The 23,612-nt window shown below is 36.3% G+C and overlaps 1 protein-coding gene across 11 annotated transcripts in view; it reads right to left on the bottom strand.

Moving 5' to 3' along the window:
- The window catches only part of ASXL3 (ASXL transcriptional regulator 3), a 302,427-nt gene that overhangs the window by 256,806 nt on the left and 22,009 nt on the right, over positions 1-23,612 (bottom strand). For 6 of the 11 annotated variants that reach the window (XM_069099871.1, XM_069099870.1, XM_069099874.1 and 3 more), the window contains exon 2: positions 6,593-6,675. In XM_069099871.1, the coding sequence (XP_068955972.1) occupies positions 6,593-6,675 (83 nt within the window). Of the gene's footprint in view, positions 1-6,592; positions 6,676-7,962; positions 8,260-8,626; positions 8,749-19,381; positions 19,584-23,612 lie in introns of those variants that run through there. The other 5 variants (XM_069099875.1, XM_069099878.1, XM_069099872.1 and 2 more) reach the window with 3 other exon arrangements.

The raw sequence follows: 23,612 nt of genomic DNA, 5'->3' as shown, positions 1-23,612 counted from the left end.
CTCTCTGAAAGAATTTTTTTAAAAGGCTTGACAGAATGAAAAGATGTATGAGGAAATACTGCCATTTCACACTTATAATGTATGCCTTAAAAGTAAACTGGAAGCCCTAAGAATCATATATAGTCACTAAAGTTATTTTTTACCATAGACTACAATGCAAATATTAGTAAATTTAATGTAGATATGTAATGACAGGTTCATATCATGTACAGTCATGATTCTTTTCAAGGTTTTTTGTGGTGTATACAGTAAAGTATCATATTGTGAGCACAGATAAAGGTTACAACATTGCACTAGAAATGTTTTCAGTAATATTCTTCAAAATGAAACTGAAAGCTCCAAATTCAGGATTTCCATCCAGCAATAATAATACTAGGTTATTTTTCCAGCATTTCCAGATTACTGGATGTTCCTGGCAATAGTCATATGATTGAGGGTGGCACCTCTGCCTCACTTCATGAGACCAATCTGACCTTCCCTGAGTAAAGGTGAATTACCTAATTAAAAATCCATGTAAAGACAAAACAAAACAAGATTATTTCTGTTCTTCAGAAGACTTTCAGGAAGTTTCCTTAAGTTTCCATGTCAAATGCTGTTGAAGCAAAATTTTCAGTCAAATGCATTACTAATCATTTTGACAAAAAATTACAAACAGGTTCTGGTGATCACTTATATAACATTCTTTCAGCTGGGTAGGGTGTCACACACCTATAGTCCCTACTACTGGGGAGAAAAGAGGAGGCTGGATGGTGGATCACTTGAGTTCCGGAAGTCTCAGATGCAGGAAGGCTAAAGCTAGAGTGTCAGCTCTAAGGTAAACCCTCAGCGACCACCAGGCTACCTAAGGAAGGGCAAACTGATCCAGGCTCAAAAAAAAAAAAATGGAGAAAGAAGAGAGGAGAGGGAGGAGGAGAGGCACAGGGAAGATGGAGAAGAAGGAAAGGGCAGAGGGAGAGGAAAAGGGAAGATGAAGAGAGAGAAGAGAAGAAGAAATGGAGAGAAGAGAGAGAAATTCTTTCAAGAAAATTAAACCAAAGGCTGTGAACCCTCTATGAAAGCAATAATTTACAAAGAGTTTAATCCTGGCAACAACTATTATGGCTCTCTGCGCCTTTAATTTACTTATCTGCGAACATGGGCTATTCTCCCAGGACAGCAACAAACTCTTTTCTTTCTTTCCTTGTATCCATTACCTAACAAGAACTTTCATGTAATATGTGCTTAACAAATATGTATTTAATTGAACATAAAGAATTTCTGAAATGTCTATCAAGAATGTCTAAGTTTAGGGGCGGCCAGGTAGCACAGTGAGTAAGAGCGCCGGCCCCAGAGTCGGGATGACCTGGGATTGAATCTGGGCTCAGATACTTTGCACCACACCCAAAAATAACTGGCCGTGTAACCTTGAGCAAGTTACTTAACCCCAAATGCTTTTAAAAAATAAATAAATAAAATTTTTTTAAAAAATTAAATAAATAAATAAAATTTTAAAAAAATTTAATAAAATTTAAAAAAATAAAAATTTAAAAAAAGAATGTCTAAGTTTGCTTATCAACCATAAAAGATGCTCCCCACATCCTAATATTCAATCTCAAAAAATATTCTTCAATGGAACCTAATATTTCTATCATGTAAAAGCAATATATGTTTAACTGGTCAAGATTGTTTGAACAAAGATGACGCAAATATATACAGATGTCCAGTGTGCTCCAACACAGAAACCCCATTATTCTCATGAATCTGATTCCTAAACAGCTTATTTTACACATTTTTTACCACTAAGAAAATGAACTATAATTGTTCATAATTATGAGATAATATTTATAATCCTAATATAGTATAATACTTTTAGATCCCATTATTCTGAAATAAAAGATATTAACATGGAATTTGAAGGTAAGAATTTTGAAATAAATTACATACTTTTATATCTTCAGTCAAAATTTCCTGCCAGTAGAAATGCATCATCTCTTAATGCATAAATTAGGAACAGAGTTGTTAAGAAATAGTACTATTTGTCACTATATATGGTAATGCCATGGCTTGAAAATTCCTTTCCCCTAGAAAAGTGAAGCATGTAAAAAAAGAATACAAATACAATACACAGTGGATCTTAGCTGAAGCAAATTATGGCATCAAAGACAAAAAAAAAAATACTAAGACAAATGTCTAAAAAAACATTTCTCCTACAGATTTTCAATGAAAGAGCAAGCAGACAATGTTATTTAAATAATCACCAAACCCCAAAATGTCAACAGCATGCTCTGCAGAATAAAAAAAAAAATCTAAAACTGGTCAGTCTCAATGACAATGAAAATAACACTGATCATTTATAAAACCTGACCAACTTGACAACAATGAAAAACAATTACAAGCAGCTAGGTAGTAGAGTGGATAGAGCACAAGTTCTGGAGTTCAGAATACCTAGTCTCACATACTTACTAGGCCCAAAAAGTTCAGTGACTTATCCAAGGTCAGACCAAGTATGAAGTAACAAAGCCATAATTTGAACCCAAGTTCTCTCTTTAAAAAAAACAATGCTTTTCAATATAACACACTATCTGGCAATCCTGCAGCTATATTTAAATTGCTACTCCCTTTACACACTTTTTTATAAAATAGGAGATCATTATCCATGTGATGATAAACAATGTTATTTGTAATGACAGTGAAGCACTGCTAGCAGAGAGCACCTAGATAAATTGTAATCCCTCACTTGTAAGATAAAGTGAATTTCCCTTCCCTTGTTAAGATCTTAATACAAACCATGGAAAATGTGAGCACTGCTTTTTCTTTTCTCACTGCTAATTTCTAAAAGCTAGAGACAGGAATATATTCCACGGGAGCAGATCATGTCAACTTCCTAAGAAAATATTTGGCTAGCACTTTAAGGTTTGCAAGGGACTTAACAAAAATTATCTCTTTTGGTCCCTATTATCCTCATTTTATAGATGAGGAAACTAAGACAGAAGCTGAGTGACTTACACAAGGTCACCTGGCTAGTATCTGAGGCAGAATCTGAACTCAGGTCTTCCTGATTCCAGGCCAGGGACTCTATCCACCGTACCACTTAGGTGCCTGTGAAAATGTTGAACATTTGGCCAAACATCTCCCTCTGTGGTAATTTCAAATTTTCATATATGAAGGCAGAATGAATAAGTATTTTTTAATTGCCAACATGAAACATTTTCCATTATATAGTTCTTTCTACTTGAAAAGTGCTTCGAATACTGTTCACTAAGACTGACCATTCTCATGCCACTCTAAAGGAGCAGGCCCCTGGCAAATGCCATTCATTCCAAATCGAAAATGATGAAGCAGGATCAAAGTGCATATATGGCCCCCAAATCAAAGGTACCTTTCATTATAATCCTTCTGTCACATGATATTTATGTCAGGAAATGAAACAAGAAGCCCATCACATCCCTTTACCTAAAGGTAGCCGTGAAAACTAATGTTGAAGTTAGTGCCATCAGAAATCACTCACATTCTGACAAAAGGTTAAAAGAGTACCATCATATTAAGAACGGCACAATTCACATGGTAAGTATCGTTTCAACATCAAAGTACCAAAACATGACTGAAACACACTGATGTGTTTACCAATAAATTCTGTTAGATCTAAATATCTGACAATATAGAGAACATTAACATTTGAGAAACCCAATCCTTGGTACAAAAATAGTAAGTGCTTAATAAATGCTTGTTGATTTATTATCATTTCAAAAAAAGCAAAGCACATAATTAGTTAAGAATATGTTGTGGAATGGTTGATATAAAAAGCCAAATGTTTCATTTCTAAATCAAACAACAGTGCCACTATTTCAAACATTAAGCATGCACATATACACACACAAAAGTCACATTCTAAAAGTTGGTATGTTTGCTATTTCAAGTAGGAAGTTTTATAGCAGAAGCTTTAGTGTTAGACAACAAGTCAACCTTGCAATAAGTTTTTCAATTCACAGCAAATCAGTGGAGAATCTCAGAACACATATTATATGGAATGCACCCAAAGTTGCTATATATTTTTCTAAACTTAAAAGTCAACCTTTTGGATGTGATAAAAAACTGAAATTAGTGATGTTCTTTAAAAAAAAGTTTCTAACTTGGAAGGCAAGACAAGGTCATCATAAGCAAAGGCAATCCCTAGTACACATGAATGGAATTAGTGGTGTTCAACTCCTAAAGGGAAACAAAATGAATAAAACACATTCTTGTCTCTAGAGGTATTGTTTCTGGAAGTGGTCCTTGGAACTCTTATTGAAAACTAGAAAATCTTTTATTATGCACATATACTAAACCAAAGAAGGACTATTGGTCACACCTTTTATGCCAATGATTTTGCTACATTTAAAAAACAAGCAGACAAATGCTTGGACTTCCTGAAAACTTCAACATCAATAACTTTCTAAGAATTCGTCAATTAGGTTACACCATATGACAGTACTGTTTCTAAACTTAACTCTTTTCTGAAAGAAAAATATATAATGACACTTCACTTATCCAACAAATTTAACAATCTGGGGCACAACCAAGCACTCAGAAAGAAGCAAAAAGGGCCTCTGAACAGTCCAATTAGATGTCATGAAGCCAAAACACTACTTCAAGAGAATTTCTCAAGTCCTTGCTCAGAGTCCACTTATTCTTAATTTAAACACATCCCTAACAACCTTGCTGGTTTGGTTCCCAAATCCACAGCAGATCTGGAATATCACATCATATATCACACTCCCTTGCGGTACCTGAAAAATGAGGGAGCAGCATACTGGTCTCAGATACGCAGCACACTCAATTGACTTCGAAGCATATTTGCACATATGTGTCAGTTGACTTTACAGGACAATAACAAAAGACCTCATTCATCATTACCTCTTCCCCACTTCTTAATTCACATCTTTAATTTGTGAATTCCTGAGGTGTTTTTACCTCCTATTTCATTCTATGCTTACTCAACAGTATGTTTAACTACTCATCAGTAGCCTTTTTCTTTGGGTATAAAATAGTTTTGCTGCCATGATGAAAAAGTGACTTGAGAAATAGGTATTGTTATATTTCCTTTTTCAGTTTAAAAAGGCTGTCTTGGCTCGGTTTTGTTTTTTCTGATTATGTACATTTATACTGCAACCTCTTTAACACACCACTCTGAGAAGACAAGCATTTTCAGTAGTGTGAAGAGGTGTTGCCATAATAACAAGACTAATTATAATGTAGTTCAGAGCCAAGGTGCAGTAGTCTCATATCACACAGTGAAGAACAACAGATAGTAAGTAGCATATTCACTGCTGTTGAGAAATGTATCTTAATAAACAAATTTCAAGTGATTGCTTTAATGAGGGGCTTTTTGTCTGTGTGGCAGATCTTTTTGGCACAAAGCCCATGTTCAGCAGGGGTTTATTTTCTGAGATTCCCTCCCCCTACTCCTTTCTTTTTGGCTTCAGAACAAACATTTCCAATGCTTTCTTAGGGCACATACATTTCCAGGACTTTGACAGGTGGCAAGGGGAAAATGAATTTCTAGTTCTCCCCATTCTGTTCTTTGCCAACACACACATATCTAGCTTACCAGAACAAGATCACCTTTAAAAGAATTGTTATGTAGTGTCAATATTCCCTCCACTTTCGGAGAAATGCTTGCAAAAAAGTAATATGATACATTCTCATGAAGCATTTCTTAAAAACAGATAAACACAGAAGCAATTAAGATGAAATTTTAGATTATACTGTCCTAGACCTAGCTAAATTTTAAAGCTTATTGATCTCACTTCGCAAAAGCAACATTCAAAGCAGCTAAATAAAGGATGCTATCACTTCTACAAAATTATAGCTGCCCCTTTCTTTTCTTGTTTTAAAAGAAAACCTATCCCAGAGGAATACTGATCCCTTTGAACTGTTGTATTAAATACTACTCACGACAGTCACAATGCTGACAAGGTCTCTTGGCAGGTTTATTTGTTTTGCCCATGGGACAATTGCCAAATGTACATCTTACTAGTAGGCATAAAATACATGCACAAAAATCTATTTTCTGAAAATTTAATCTATGATTTGCCTACAATATAGTTATTTTCATCCTCAACAGTCAATTACATTCTCTTCAAGCAATTAAAGCTCCAGTCACAAATTACCAACCAAAGTAAAAAACTGTAACAGATACTAGCTTAGAATTAACTAACCAAGAAACTAACCAAGTTATCCCTATACTACTCGCTTTCTAGAATTCTAAATTTTATCAAAAGAAATTCCATTTCTATACTTACACTTTCATCTATTAAACCAGAAAGAACTACTATTTTCCCCACTCACTTCCAAAAACACTAACAACTTTTATGGGAAAAAAAGAGAAACAAGAATAATTTTAAAAGGGTGCTAACTCTAGAAAAAACAATCCTTCCTTTATATATATGGTTGTTGTACTAATATATTTTATATATTTTCTCAGACTGTTCCTAAGTCAGAAGCCAGGCGAATGTTTAATCAGAAAAGAAATTCCAGGTACATTCTGTTAGAATCTAGATCACACCTATCACTTTGGGAACCAGCATTTTAATAAATCAATGAAGGCAAGAACTCTATACACATTAATACTGACCTTGTTTCTTTTAATCCTTCTTTTTGAATGACTTCCAATATCTGCTTTGCAGTCATTGGTGAGTTGGGGTGTTTTTCTAATGCCTACAAAGAAATAAAATTTGCTGGTTATTGTGTGAAGTCATTTAATGTAAATAGTAATGTATGTAATCATGCAATTTTCATTTAAAAATCATCAAAGGGCAGGGAACTTTATTGTGACACTGACTAAAGCAAGAATAAGACTTTTTGGACATTTGTGGCATCATCTACTTCAATTAAACATGGGGAAATTTTTTTCCAAAAAATGTAGCAAACACACTGAAAAGGGTTAAACCCAAGGATAACATGGTAATAAAGATGGACTCAATAAACAGTAAATGCTAAAATTTGGTTGAGGGAGGGAACTCCTTTAAAAAAAAACAACACCTTTAAGCACATTCTTAGTGGTTCCATGACCTTGGGAAGACAAAAGCTTGAGTCTAGTTAAGGAAGTAGATACCAGTCAATGATGACTTCATGGGTTTTATGTTTTAATTCACTTTTTTAGCATAAAATAGGTAATTTTTAAAGTGTGGTCAAAAATGGTCAAAGCAGCACACAAGATGCCCAGATGACTCATGACAGTGTGTTTTCCAGTTCAGCTCAGTTTCCAACTCCTTTGCCTTTTCCAATTGAACACAAGCAAAATCCCTCTCCTCTTCCCATTCAGTCCACCTCATACAGTTTTGTAAATATAAGTCCCATTTTTTTCCTGCTCCCTTTTCAGTCCTACTTAATTCATTTTCTAAATTACTTTTAAAAACTGGGTGGGAAAGGGTACCATTTATACATGTAGTGGATAATCTACCACCAACCCTAGAAACCAAGCTCCTTCATTATCCAGGGACCAATTTCCTCCCAAACAAGAAATAGCAGGGTCAGGTTCCTGTGATGTCTCACCAATACGGCCTAGAGAGACCAGATCTTGGTGGAAGAAGTGAGTCAAATCTCCATCCATGTTCTCACCATCACCTCCACTAAGACAACCAACAGGGTCACAGCTACTGACAATTAACACAACAGGTTTTTTGACAGGGACTCCTGCCAGCTGAGAATTGGGAAGATTTCCAATTCATTCACAAGGGCTACAAGGCAGCCATCAGAATCTTAGTTTGGATCTCTACTACTGTAGGCTGAATGCCAACCAGGTCCCTAAAGGAAAAAAGCTTAGTAGTACATAATGGTCCATCCAATAAACTATCCAGCCACTTGATTACCCTCCCTCCTCCCCCACCCTCCTCTGCTACTTTACAGCTCGAGTTAACTTTCCTGTTCTTCCCTTTCCAGTTCAGATAGTTTACCCATAGTCCTTGCCCCACATTATTTTCCAATGCAGATCAGCCTTCTTACTATTTGCTTTTTTTCAGTTCTTCTAAAGAAGAATGTAGAAATATGGGCTGCACTAGAAAGGTCTGGGAGGCGAACGAAACTGGTCCTGGCTGGAGACGACAGTGGAGAGCTGAACTGAAGGCTGAGAAAGGGGTAAAAAAGAAACATAGGCATGTCTGGATACGGAAGAGGTGTAAACTGGAAAATACTGAAAAAAAAGAGGCAACAAGGAAACTGTTTAGAGCTGAAAAGGGGACAAGATCAGACCATAGAGGGAAAGGGGAAAGAACTGGACAGACACGTAAAAGCAGACAAAGGACTGAAAATAAGACAGCACATAATCATAAGATACTTTAAAAGGGCATTGCAGATTCAAGGACTTGAAGGAAAAGGTGTGTCCAACTGAGAGACAAGGCTCTTCAATCCAAAGGGACAGAAGGAAAGTTAATAGACACTGAAAAAAGGAAACAAGCAGGGAAAAGGGAAACTGGTGGGGTGGGTGGGGTAGGACAGGAAAAGGTGAAAAACAGTGGAGGAAGGGTTAGAAAGGAGAAAAACTGAGCTGAACTGGTAACACTCCAAAGGGCAAATTGGGTACAACTGGAAAGGGCAGAAGAGGAAACTACACTGTACTGGACAAGGCTTTAAAGGAAACTTGGGTGCACTTGAAAGTGGGGTTACTCACTGTGGAGGACTCCCTGTTTCTCTTCCTGAGTACAGGCCCCTCAGCACACCTGGGCAGCTCCTCCCAGCAATTGAGAGAATTTGGATAGCCCTTTCCCCTTCTCTATGACATCACATCCTACTCTATAAAGGAAGTAAAAGTGCCAAGTATTACAGCATGAACTAAATAAGTAGTGGGCAGGAAATAATAAAGCTATACAAAACACTAGAAGCCACCACCCCCCCCAGTTCCTACAAGATGGGGAGAGGGAGGAGGAGAGGAGGTACAGTGTACACTAAGAAAGCTGCACTGAACTGGTTGTGGATACGATCGAACACATGAATAGAGGAAGATAATCTTCACAAAACAAAACAGTAAAACCATCAAAATAATGTGTAACATGGCAGAGACAAAAATCAGGACCCACAAGGCAGCCACGCTCTGAAAAACACTGTACTATGATACAACCACACTCAGACTCAAGTGACAATAACGAGATGCAGAATACCAGGCTAAAGCCATAGGCTGATCAGCTGTCCAGCGTTTCAGTAATTTCTTGACTTGCAAAGAACTGAGGTTTCATTCAACAAAATGCAACTTTACAGCAGAACTCCCTTTGCATATCAGAACACAACTAGTGGGAAGTGTTCCTTTCCTTTGAATCATGCAGAGGAAACTTTCTCAAGTGCAGAATGTTTTTTTAATTGTGCATTCCCTGCCTACAATCTGCTGTATTCTAGAAGAAACTATGATAAAGAGATGGATGTTAGGAATGAATCTAGAGGTCAGTTAAGCAGCCAAGCAGAGAATGGAGCAAAAACAATCTTGGTCTACATTCTCACAGACATTTCCTTAAGAACAGATCAGTAACTGCTCAGGCCAGTCAAACATAGTTACACAGTTACAAAATGAATAGAAGTTACATGGAACTTAAGACAAGAGAAAAAGATTCATGTTCAGATGTAAACCTGGATATCTACTACTTTTCTAGGTAAGATTATGGAAATTCTTTCTTACTGAGCATATGATCCCTCCCAATTTCCAAGTTTGAAAGTTATAAACAGCTCTGGACATAGAGTCATGAAGACCTGGGTTTCAATCCTGTCTCAAATCCTTCCTTGCTGTTGGTTGGTTGTTGCCCTTCATTCTCAAGAGGACCAAAGTGACATCACTATGTTGGAGTCAAGTTACAGTGTGTCCAACTGTGGCTGATCAGACCAGTACGAGCTCAGAAGGTTCTACAACAGATCAGGCACTAATAGTACACATGAACATTAGGGGTGGAGATGTCTAAATTGCACCTCTCATGTTTCTTTTGACCTACTGCAATTCAGCTTTGCTCACAGAGAACAGCACCTTCACAGGCACAGGCACACCATGCTAAGCAGTCCTGAACCAATGTGTCCCCTGTCATGCAATCAATTCCAAACTTCTTCAAAGAGACCTTAAGAAAAGCTATCACTTATCTTCTCCAGGTTTCAGTTTCCTCTTCTGTAAAATGCTCCCTGGGGCCCTTTCCAGCTCCAAATCTATTATTCCCCTAGCAATAATACCAATAGAAAAATTAAACTAACATCCATTACTGCCTAAAACAGAAATACTCAGTTAAAATGTTTTCCTTTAACAAATAGCTCTCCTGTTTTTAAGCAAGAGCTGTCATTTCACTCCTTCCCTTCCTATGCTCCAAAATTTACATTTTGTATCTTTTTTACTTCAGCTCTGTCCTTCAAGCCTGCCCTTTACCTTTCCACCTTTCAGCAGATTTCAAAATCTAACACTGTTGTAGAAAAGGGAAAGTCTTTATAGAACCAAGTCTTAACAACAAGGATAGTCAATGCTGAGATAATATAACCCACTCCTTTCTTTGGAAATTATCATCATTTCCAGGTGAAAGGTTGCTAGCATTGGCCAGTACTAGATTTCACCACATTTCCCCTTCCATCTGTATTTGCAGAAGCCATCCAACAAAGGTACTGAAACCTATCTCCCAGAAACCCTTATCCAATACCACTCCCAGCAAAATTACCTTGTATTTGATTTACATGTCTTGTATATAGAGACACATATGTATTTATTTATGTATGTGCATATTTGTACATGTATATATTTTGTGTGTGTGTGTATATATATATATACATTCCCTTACAGGGAAGACAATATGTATGGTCTGTGTATATCTATGTGTATTTGTATATACATACACACACACACATACACACATATATGTACCCACACACATTGTTTTTCCTGTAAGCTCCTAGAGGTAGAGGGCTGGAATTATTTGTCTTTTGCCTTTGTATCCTTAGCACAGTGCCTAAAACATAAGCACTTAATAATGCTTTCTGGTTAAATGACTGAAGATGATAACACAAAATGAGGAAAACAAAGGATGATATATAAAGAAATGAAAAGTTGTTGTCTGTGTTTGAAACTTCATTTCCCTCCAAGTTTATAAATTCGAGGCTAAAACAACTTTGGTCCAGAGCATGGTAGACAGAAGACTTCCTAATCTAATCTAAAAAATCTAATTTTTGGTGTGTCTCACAGAGAGGTGATTTAAAGTGCCCCCAAATGAACAGATAAACCCAAAGAGATTAAGAAAATGTTCAGAATAAGCCACTATACCATAACTGTAAAGTAAAAGATCTCTAGCTCTATCTACTATAAGGGTATATTTGATTTTTTTTTTTGGGGGGGGGGGGAGAAGGATCAAATTAGTTAATGGTTAATCCATTTTATTTTTTTTTCCCCGAAGAAAAAAGCTCTTAATTTGGTCATTCATTCAATGACTTTTTTGTTATTGAAGAAGACAAGGGGAAGGAATTAAGCATTTATTAAGCACCATGTAATGGACACTGTGATAAGCACATTTACAAATAATATCTCATTTGATCCTCACAACAACCCTGAGAGGTATGTGCTATTAATATCCTTAAATTAGAGAAGAGGAAACCACTTAAGTGACTTGCACAGGGTAACAAAGCTAGTAAGAAGCCACATTTGAACTCAGGTCCTCTGGATTTCCAAACCTACCATTTTATGCTAGCTGTCTCTAAGCTTTAAATGTTGCTAATCTCTTTGATTTTCAGAATTTCTATTTCAGTATTTAAAGTTTTAAAAAAAACTTACTGGTTTTTCAGGTTTTTTTTTTTAATTGTATGCCCAATTAATTGATTTGTTCTTTTTTCTCTTTTGCTTAAGAAAGTATTTAGAGAGATGAGTTTTCCCCTAAGGATTTCTTTGGCTACATCCCATAAATTCGGATATGTTATCTTATTCTCATTTTTAATTTTAATTCATTTTAATTTTTATTGTTTCTCTGATGTGTTCTTTTACCTGCCAATTCTAGTTAGTCTCCAAATAATTTTGAACTCTTCAAGGGTCCTTTAAGGAGTATAACTGTAGTTTAATTATGGTGAGCAATATGTGTGGATTGAAACAAAGAAAGTAGATGGTTAAAAAACTATCTTGATATCTCTAAAATATGTATACTCTTTAGCAAACAAGCTGACTTGTCAGCAAGTGAGAAGTTTTAGCTATTTAAATCTTAATCTATTAAAAAAATTACTACTAAAAATATGGATTTATAAATAACAAAGGAAAGAATTAATGTGAGACACTTTATAATAATGATGACAATTAGAATGATTTACTGTGTCTGGCACAGAGTAAGCACTAAATAAATGACTACTGATTGACTAGTGATGATGATGTAATACTAAATACAATAATCTTGAGTAATCTGACAAGAAGAGAGTATCACAAGACTGATCATTTCCTGTGCTCTAGACATGTTAAATTATTCCTCATCAATCTATTGTTTACAAATGCTATTATCATTAACAATAAGAAATCGCTATATATATATGTATATATACATACACACACACACCCCACTTTGAGGTTTATAAAAGGTCTGTATGCCATGAATGAAGAAATAAAAACAAAAATAGCATTTATATAGCATTTTAAGGTTTGCGATATCAAATATTATTTCATTTTATCCTTATAACAACCCTGGGATGTAGGTGCCTTTACTATCATTCCTATTTTACTGATGTGGAAAATGAGGCAATGAGAGATTCAGTGACTTGCCCAGGGTCACCTAACTAGTAATTATATGAGGCTAGATTTAAACTCAAGTCTTCCTGACACCAGATTCAGTGTTCTTATCCACTGAGCCACCCAGCTAAGAAGCTAGAAGAAAGTAAGTTTAGGTTTATTAATGTTACTAAGCTTAAAATACCCCCAAAATAAACATCTTGTCTTTACAGGATATTATGGCTCCTAAATCACAACCTATGCTCCTAGAAAGTAATATTTTTTTTCTCTTTGTATCCTAGTACCTAGAAGATGGTAGGTGCTCAATTAAAGTTTCCTTACTTGACTGATTGTATTTGGACACAATATTCACTTCAGTTAAATACTGCCCAAGTATTCCTTACATTTTAAAAGAATTAGATGTCACTTCAGAGCTGACACAGAATAAAGGAATCTTTTCTGATGTTTTTGCTTGAGGACACAAATTTAACTTTTTTATCAAAAAGCAAAATCATTTTGAAATTAGTTTTTTCTCAAATGAGATGGTACTGGAAATACCACTTTAAAAACTTTACAGTACAGGGCAGCTAGGTGGCGAAGTGAATAGAGCACTAACCCTGGAGTCAGTAGGACCTGAGTTCTAATGTGAACTCAGACACTTAACACAAAACTAGCGGCGTGACCTTGGGCAAGTCACTTAACCCCAATTGCCCTGCCTTCCCCCTCCAAAAAAAAGTAAGAAACAAACAAAAAAAAAACCACAACTTTACAGTAACATAGAAAGAGAAGATTTTGCTAATATTCTTTCTAATAATGTTTAAAGTAGGATTCTAATTTTTAGCTCTAAGTTACATAGTGGTCAATGTATTTTAAACAGCCACTTTTCAAATAACTCTGAATGGGTCTTGAATAGTTCTGCAATATTCCATAGATCAGTGGTATCAAACTCAAATAGAAACAGGTGCTACTAAACATAACATAAGGATCCCTGCTGGGAGGCCTTCATGTGCCAATGAAAGGCAAACTTTTGGCAGAATAGTTACAGGGGAAAATGAGAGGGGAATAAAGCTAGGAAAAAAAAATTTTTTTAAGACTGTGGGTTTTCTATTTTGCTCCCTAAAAGATTTTTCTTCAGACTCATGGCTGAACGAATGAATAAATAAAAGAAAAACCATTTATTAAGCACTTACTGTGTGTGCTTCTAGGTCTTAGCAATCTTTGTGAACTATCTTCACAACTGGGCACTTTCAACTGTCCCTGAGGAAGGTCTTTTCCTAGACTGCCAAAAATTCAAAAATGATGGGCACTAACATATCTGTACAAAGGGATAGTTTGTATACATATTTGTATGAAGGAACAGTTAGGGTTTTGTACTAAAGCTAAAACTAAATCTTCCCATGTGAAGATTTAGTGGGATAGATTGGTGGTTTCGTTGTGTGGTATCGTTGATTTCCAGTGAAATTTCCCCAAATAAATTTATGTGCATTTTAATGCTCTTTGCTAGGAAAATGCCTATTTTTGAGGAAAACCTATGTGTTTGGTTTACTGGGTACAATCTTCCAATTGTCAAAAGATTCCTGGGGTTTATATAACTAGATATACCAAAGATTTCAAGTTAAACTCACAGCCCAAACTTGAGCAGTCTTATTTACACATTTCCCAAGCACTATTGTATCCTAATCCCAGCTACACCACAAACTAATTGAATTACTTTGGTTGAATCCCTAAACCTCTTGGCATCAGTTTCCTCATGTGAAAAATGAGAAAGATAGTCTAGGTAAACTCTAGGGTCTTGACTCAAGGTTTAACAATCTGATTCTCTTAACCGTAACACAAAGAAAGCAAAGTATGATTCTTGCAGATTTTTTTCTTATTTCCTCCATGCCAAATTTTCAGCATCCCTTAAATTCATCTTTTCTGCCTGCCTACCCCTATTTACCTAATTTTGTCTTCCCCAATTATAAAAAGGACTCCAATTCCAAACAGTTTCTGTAAACACTGCCAGACCCATCATAACAATACAGTGAAGTGGTTGCATGTATTCAAATTCACACTATTCCAAGTTATAATTATGTAAAATGAAGTAACTGGTTCCAGATATGCAGTCAGAATCTGAATAAAGCAGCCAATTCACTATTCACACTGACAGACCTTGTTGGACCAACAAAGGCCTTACCTCCGCAGTAAAGTCCACAATGCACAAAAGGCTTGTGTAAAACTACTGGTCTTCTTTGCTGTCTTCATGCTGTGACTCTCTTCCAGTATCCTCTTCTGACCTGGCTCTCTAACTCTCTAGTGCTCAGCAATGCACCTCCCACAAAATAAACACAATAATTACTTGTCATTAATTTGTTCATTCTCTTGCACTTTATGGACTGATTCTAATATTTCTAATCCATTCCACTATCAGAAAGCAAACTCCTTGAGGGTAAGAACAATCTCATTTTTGCCTTTATAAAACCAGTAATTGAAAAGGCCTGGCATATCGCAAGCATGTAATGACTGTCAGATATAAAGCACTGGCAGGTACCAGAGGAAATTAAACATGGAGAAAGAGTATATCCTATAACATTCCTTCCTACTATTCAGGTCCCAGGCCTGTGAAAGACACACCAAAGAAGGATGATTAGATAAGCCAACAGGTGCAAAGGGGAAACATGAAGCGAAGAAAATGGGGACAAAGTAGAAGCGGCAATCGTAGATTAGAGGAATCAAGGTTTTGTATTCTTCATCTCTATACAGGATAAGCAGAAAGAGAAAAAGGAAATGTAAGTGAGGTAAAAAAGATAATATCTTTTAGAAACAGCATTAAAGGCATGTGAATAAGTTTTAGAGGAAATTGAATTTCTTGGGGATTGTTGGAGAAATAGAAAGAATGAAAATTATTTTGAGAAGAAAAAATAACGAAAATACAAAGGAAGGAAAAAATAAAAATAAGAAAATGAAAAAAGCTCTCCCAGAACTGCAATTTCATTGTAAATGTGAATTTTAAAACATCCTCGTGACATTCTAGTTTCAAAGATTCCTTTATATTTTTGATACAAATTTTGAAATGCTTCTAAACTCCCCACTCAAGGAATCCTTGTGTGGTACACTTAGCTCCTCAATTGCTCAGCTCAAAGTTGTTTTGGTTTTTTTGTTTCTGTCAAGCTCTTCTCGTGTAATTAACCAAGCTCTCTCCTCCGACTTCTTTTTGTATTCCCATACCTAATCTTTCTGTTCTTCAAGTATCAGCTCCTGCCTTCTCTTGTATTCCTGAAACTAAAACTTCCAAATATTTGTTCTCATTTTCAAGGCTGCTGGTTAAGAGTTTTTTTCTAGCATGTCAGAGCATATATGCCAGGAAAAAAAAATGCAATAATTACAGTATCACAAAATCAAAGAACTAAAAGGAATCGTAACTTGCTTTAGATTTTGAAAGTTTAAAGGGAAGCAACAGGGCATAACAGAAAAAACACTGATGGCTGAACAAATTATAGTAAACTAATGCAAAGGATCATTACTACACTATAAGAAATGGCAAATATTCTGAGAAGCCTAGAAAGACTAACATGAACTGATGCTGACCAAAGTAAGCTCAACCAGGAAAGCAAAATATACAATTCCTATAATAAGATAAAGGAAAAAAATTTGGAAGACTTATGAATCTGAAAAATGCAATGAGTGATCACAACTTCACTCAAAAGACTGATGAGACAATATTAATCCTACTTCAAGACAGAGAGATGATGGACCAGAAATGTAAATAAGATATATTTTCAGATTCAGCCAATGTATTGATTTGTTTTGCTTGATTACTAAACTTATGAGTCACAAGGGAAAGTAAAATAGTAGGCAGTGATACTAATGGGAAGCAAGAGAAAAAGAGGAAGCTCAAGAGAGAGTAAGGAATAGAAACAATGAGAACAAGAGAGAAAGAAAAAAGTATAGAAAGGTCATTTTCTCTCACTGAGCCTAAGTTTTCCAATATATAAAAAAAGGATAATAAGGCTTATACTCCCTACCTCAAAAGATTGTGAAGACAATGCAACATAACCTCTGAAGCACTACAGAAATGTGAGCTCTTATTTCATTGAATGCCAGCTCCTATACTTTCTAACTTTAAGAATGTAAGCAAATCAATTTACCTCTTGATTTTTGTTCTCATCTATAAAATAGAAATAACAAAAACTTGTACAACCTCTACTTTATCTTTCCTTCTGGAAAAGTGATTTAAAAATCTTCAAGGACTATATAAAGATAAATTAAACTCTTACCCTTATATCAGCTCATGAAGTGGCTACTGCAAACATGGTCTGGTAGATATGGGGATCAGAGGACTCTGAGTTCAAATCCTAGCTCTCCTCCTCATTAACTCTACTACCTATATGGCTTTGGCCAAGTCTTACCTAACCTTTCTGCACTTTGGTTTCATCATCTATAAAATGAGATGGTTGAACCAGATGATCTCTATGGTCTCTTTTCATCTCTAAGTATAAGGTCATAAGTACAGTAAAATTATTTCTGTGTTACAGACATGGAAACTGGGACTCAGAAGGGTATGTAGTTCAAGGTCACATACTAAGTTAAGTCATGAAGCCAAAACTCCACAACAAGCTACTGCAAAATCTGGGTCACTTTATAGTAGAATAGGCCTGTATGAATACAATATTGTCTTGCACGTACCCTATGATAACATGCTCTCAAACAGAAATGGGAAGAAAGCATGAAGAAGAGATCTGGTCTATTTCTCTTGGATTTTAAAAATCTATAATTAGTCTGAAAACCATAGAATTGCAACAGTTCAGGTCAAGTACATCTTTACCATTTGCATTCTACCATCTTACCCCAAAACAAAATATCTTATCCATATACTCATACCAGACTAGCTTCAGACATAGAGTAAAATACACATTATTTATATTTCTATATACTTTATTTAACAACACTCTGTGCATAATAATAGCAATTTTACAACTCATCCTCTAAAGAGGACTCCACAAGGACTCAGTGTGGGTTAATGAGATATGTTTACAAACTATACTTAACACCTGGGAAGAAATGCACAACATGGACACAAATTACTACCCTCCAAGAGCTTTGCTATCTGTGCTGTTATATGTAATTTTAAAGATTCTATCCAAGGAGAAATGCATAGAATCAACAGAACTTAGCAGTTTCTTTATGCACTTAGTGAGCATTTCTTTAAAGACAAACTTTCAAGACACCATGAAAAAACAGAATCACAAAATCCTTTTCATATGAATAAAATAAAGCACAGAAAACTTAGGTTTCTTGCTAGTAAATACTCAACTTCATGGAGGAATAAAACTTTTAGGTTTTCAGAGTCTAGGAAGAAATTTGTCCTTGATACCCAAGTGACCACAGCATTGTTTCTAGCAAAAGAAATAAAAAATAATTTATCAAGACATTTCCTTTAAGTGTTCCTAAGTTTATAGAATCCTTGAGTTGGAAGGAACCTTAGAGGTCAATGAAATCAGCCCAAGGATTTCGGTCTGTGCTCTGCCATACACTACATGAAAGATCTGAGCAAAGTTCATTTTTCTGAGTTTCATTATCATCACCTACCAAGTGTGGACAGTACTTTAAGTTCCTCAGTGCTTTTCCAAAGATGAGCCACAGAGTATCATCAGGTATGACTCTAAACTCCTCATAGACCCTACCTCCAGCTACAGTTTGGTGGGTAGGGAAATAAGCACTTCTATAGCACCTTCCATATGTACCAGACACTGTACTAAGTGTTTTATACAAATGCTACCTCATCATAAAAAATGGTAAAAGACCCACACGTAAAAAATATTTATAGCAGCTCTTTTTGTGGTAGCAAAGAACAGGAAATTAAGGGAATGCCCATAAATTGGTGAATGGCTCAACAAGTCAATACTATTTTTCCATAAGAAATGATGAACAGGCAGATTTCAGAAAAACCTGGAAATACTTACATGAACTGATGTTGAGTGAAGTGAGCAGAACCAGGAGAACATTGGACACATTAACAGCAACACTGAAATGACCAACTTTGATAGACTTAGCTCTTCTCAGCAATCAAGGATCTAAGACAATTTCAAAAGACTAAAGACAGAAAATGTTATCCACATCCAGAGAAAGAACTATGGAGTCTGAATGTAGATCAAAACATACTATTTTCTGTCCTTTTTTTTGTTTTTTTCTTCCTCATGTTTTTTCCCTTTACTTCTGATTCTCCTTTACAACATGACTAATGTGGAAATGTTTAATATGATTGTACATGTACAGTTTATATCAGATTACATGCCATCTTGGGAAGGTGGAAGAGGAAGGAGGGGGAAAATTTAGAACTCAAAATCTTATAAAAGTGCATGATGGGGGGCAGCTAAGTGGCACAGTGAATAGAGCACTGGCCTTGGAGTCAGGAGGACCTGAGTTCAAATCCGGCCTCAGACACTTAACACAAAACTGGCCTTGTGACTTTGGGCAAGTCACTTAACCCCAATTGCCCTACCTTCCCCCCTCCAAAAAGCCAAAAAAAAAGTGAAAGATGAAAACTAAAAATAAATAAACAAATACTCTCTCATTTGATCCTCATAACCCTGCAAGGTAGGCACTATCTATAGTTGAAAAAACTGAGGAAAAATGGATGCTAAGTGATATGCCCAATACCACATAGCTAGCTATATCCAGTGTCTAAGATTCAACTTTGAACTCAGGTCTTCCTGAATCCAGACCCAGGGCTCTACCCACTGTACCATCATGTACCTCTAAAGCAGTATGCTGACTGCTCTTCTCATTTAGATGAAGGTCATAATAACAGGTCTATCTGTGCAGGCCCCAAACTACTTCTGACTCCACCCCTGTGAATCCTAGAGAAGTAAATAAAAAGAATGAGTTAGAGCAGTGAAATGAGAAGTGGAAGAATCCCAAGACCTAGTTAATGAATCTAGAGACCTGACTATTGAGGAAGGGCAAACAAGTTCTTGTTTGTTGCTAACTTAAACATTCAGTGTGTCACAATCTTCATGGCAAAGAATACTGTGCTTTGAGTAAAATAAAAAGTTAGAAGCACTATTGTACCTCATTCAAAGGGTTGTCAGCATCAAAATAAATGCATCTAAAGTTTATTATAACTATAAAGTACTGATGTGCTTTATTATACTACATAATTGCAAAATAAACTATTACTGAAAGGCATGGAGTAGATCTGAAGTTGTGATTTCATCACTGTAAGGATATCCTAGCATGGAAACCCCCTCCACTGATTCACATGAACAACTTTGTTTCTAGTTAACTAAAACCCTTTGAGAGTTTCGCAGGGTTTAACTTTGTATAAGAAATAGCAGGTATCAATCAGGACTTAGGAAAAAGGATTTAGATCCTTTTCTAGGGATCTCTGAGGCTGCCTAATTCACCCCCCCACCCCCCCCCACCCCCCGCAAGCTTTTTACAGATAAGGAATCTAAGATCCAGAGAACTAAAATTGCAGCTCGCCCAAGTAACAAAAGTAGTAGTAAATACTGGTAGGATTGGAACCAAGGTCCTCTACTCCAACATTAGTATTCTTTCCGCTGCCCTTCCTGAGTGAGGCTGACTCAACACTGCCCTAGAGTTTTTATTACAAATCTAATCCAACTTTCTACCCAATATAAAAGTTTTGGCATCACTGATGACTGGGGGTCATCCAGGCTGTTTTTGGTCATTTCCATTAACAGAGTTCATATCTCACAGTTTCCTCATTCCACTTTTAACAGATAAAACTGCTAGCTATGAAGACATCTCACCGTATTCTCTACAGGGTCTTCAATCCATTATTATTCTCACACTCCACTACCACACTATAGTTTCACTGCCTTCCCATTAAACAGTCCTGATCCTCTAGTCAGTTATTTCAACAAAGAACTGGATCATTCTTGAATGCCTTTGTACTTCTGCAATCCCCAATCTGTTAAGCCCACATGCTCCCCTTCGGAAACTGAAAACACAGTGACTGGACTCATTACAAGTCCTGGTAAGCTAACCTAAAATGGCCTCTTTATGCTACATGGTAATCCACTGGTTGCCCTCTCCAAATATGGTCTGTTTTCCCATTGGGGAAAAAAAAAAAAAAAAAATATGGTCTGTTTTCCCATATATATATATATATATATATATATACATACACACAGCCACACACACACACATACACAAAACTTGTTTTAAATGTGTTTGCTCCCCTCTTTTATCCCCTCAAGCTATCATCCTCTTTCTCCTTCCCCTTCACTGCTAAAAGCTTTGAAATGGTCATCTTCACTTGTGACTCGCACTTCCTCACCATTCACCTTTTTAACTCTCTGCTGTCTGGCTTTCAATACTACCACTCTACTATAACCGCTCTTGCCAAAGGTCACCAATGACAGCTAAACTATCAAATAAATTTGTCTCTTATACACTTTCATCGTTCTTGACCATTCTGCAGCATTAGATACATCAAACAAGCTCTCAAATACATTGCTTTCTCCTTGTTCTACTACTTCTCTGATAATTCCTTCTAGGTCTCTTTTACTAATGAACCTTCTCCCATGCCCTATGCTGTGTGCCACAGGATTCTGTCAGTAGCCCTCTTCTCTTCTCCCCCTCTATTTCATTTGACAATTTTGTCAGTTCTGATGGATTCAATTATCATTTCTATGCAGATGATTCTCAAATATACTGAATAAGCCATAAACTCTCCTCTGTTCTCCAGATTTGCTATCTCCAACTGTCTACTGGACATCTCAAACTGGATAACCCATATATACCTTAAACTCAACATGTCCAAAACTGAGTTGATGAAACTGATACAAATGGGTGTTAAGTGACATGCCCAATACCAATACAACAATCCAGTGTCTGAGATTCAACTTTTAACTCAGGTCTTCCCAAAATATCTTTCCTACTTCCTAACTTTCCCCCTATTAGTACTAAGGGTACCAGCATCCTCTCATTCACCTGGGCTCACAATAAAGGTATCATCCAGGACTCCTCACTCTCTTCATTTCCCATATCCAATAACTTGCCAAGACCTGTCAATTTTACCTTTGTACCATCTCTCTAGCATGCCTTTCTCTCCTCTAACACTGCCACCACTCTAGTTGTGCAAGCCCTAATCACTTCACACCCAATCTACTACAACGGTCTGCTAGTCAATCTGCCTACCCTAACAAGACTCTCCCTACTCCAAATCATATTACATTCAGCTGCTAACATAATCTTCCTAAAAGTCCATATCTGGAGATTTCAACTCCATCTTGAACAATTAATTTTTCCCTAAAATCAACATGCCACGTCCACATATTCATGAAGGCTAGTTCACATGCCCGGAATATATTTCCTCATCCTGCCTTACAAAGTGCTCCCACAGCATTCAGTTCAGATACCACCTCTTCTATGAAGCATTCCCTGATGCTCCTAAGACTTAAATTTGGACTTTCACCACAAATGTATTAGAGCCCTTTGTCAACATCTTTCTTTTGCCCCTCTCCCTGCCAACTTGTAATTGTCTCTCTGTCTCTGTCACACACACACACACACACTTTCCCTTCCCTTCCCAAATTAAATACAATTATCCCTTCCACATCATGACTTTCCCATCAGTTTCGATATATGTTGGATAGACATAAAAATTAGTTTTGAGGAAGCTGCAAACAACACATGAAGGCCAGCAGACAACACAGAGCCTAATACTTACACCCAAATTTTACAATAAGGTACTGTAAACACCCCATAAAATAAAAAGAAAAAATTAAGATTTCTTCTCTGTTATGAAGCTCAGAGGGTCAAAATATTTTATGTGGATTTTCCAGATGGGAGAAGTGGGCACTTTAACCTCTAAACCCTACCTCACCCCCACATGGAAAGGATAAATGTACAAGTAACTAAAGGCAATGGGATGTGTCACTAGTACCTAGGACCACACCATGCACATAGCTGAGTACTTAATAAATGTCTACTGAACGAATAGTTTAGTCAAAATCTACCTAATTATAAATTTTACCCAATGGTCCCAGATCTGTTCCCTAGACCTACAAATACTTCTTTGCAAATGATAACCCTTCAAATATTAGAAAACCAGTATCTGATCCCCATTATCTTTTCTTTTCCAGAATAAATACCCTCAGTGTCTTCTTCAATCATAGAATATTAGATTTAGAGCTACAAGGGAACTTATGAGATCATGTAATCCAATCGTCCATTTTGCAGATGAGGGAACTAAAGCAGGAGATACTCACATCTCCCCCTTGGATTTGGAACACTATTCCAAAGCCTTAATGGTCAATTTTTTCTGTACTACTTCCAGTTCACTAATCTCCCTTTTAAAATACCATGTCTATAAAGGAACAAGGGTCACAACTAGGTGGCATGGTGACTAGTGCCAGTCCTAAAGTGTGGAAGACTCATCTCCTGAGTTCAAATCCAGCCTCAGACACTTGCTGTGTGACCCTGGGCAAGTTACTTAACCTTGCTTGCCTCAGTTTCCTCAGCTTGGGAAAGAAATGGCAAACTACTCCATTATCTCTTTGCCCAGAAAACCCCAACTGGGGGCAGGAAGAGTTAGATGTGGCTTAACAACATAATGAAACAAAAGCTCCAAATGTGATTCATGTCACAGCATTACACTTCAACTAATGCAAATTAAGACTGCATCTGTTTCAGGAATTTGGGGGTGACAGTGATTCCACATAAATTTTTTTGACCCTCTAAGCTTCATACCGAGAAGAAATCTGAATTTTTTTTCTTTTATGGGGTGTTTACGTTATTGTAAACTTTGGGTTTAAGTATTTGTTCATAGGCTCTGTGTCATCTGCTGGCCTTCAGATATTGTTTGGAATTAAAATTAACCAATCCTAATATAATTTTTCAAATAAATATTATCAATTCTTATCTCTCTCTAGAATTCTAATTTTGGGGGTTCACTTTTTTTAATCGAATCATAAAAAGTTATTTATTAAATGCTTTACTATGTGTCAGGCATTGA

This window comes from Petaurus breviceps, unplaced genomic scaffold, assembly GCF_028583685.1.
Source record: "Petaurus breviceps papuanus isolate PSGF00001 unplaced genomic scaffold, PetGlider_PUasm1.0 38, whole genome shotgun sequence".
NCBI lineage: Eukaryota > Metazoa > Chordata > Mammalia > Diprotodontia > Petauridae > Petaurus > Petaurus breviceps.
The sequence above is the reverse complement of the archived record's forward strand: the minus strand, read 5'-3'. Positions and strand labels throughout refer to the sequence as shown.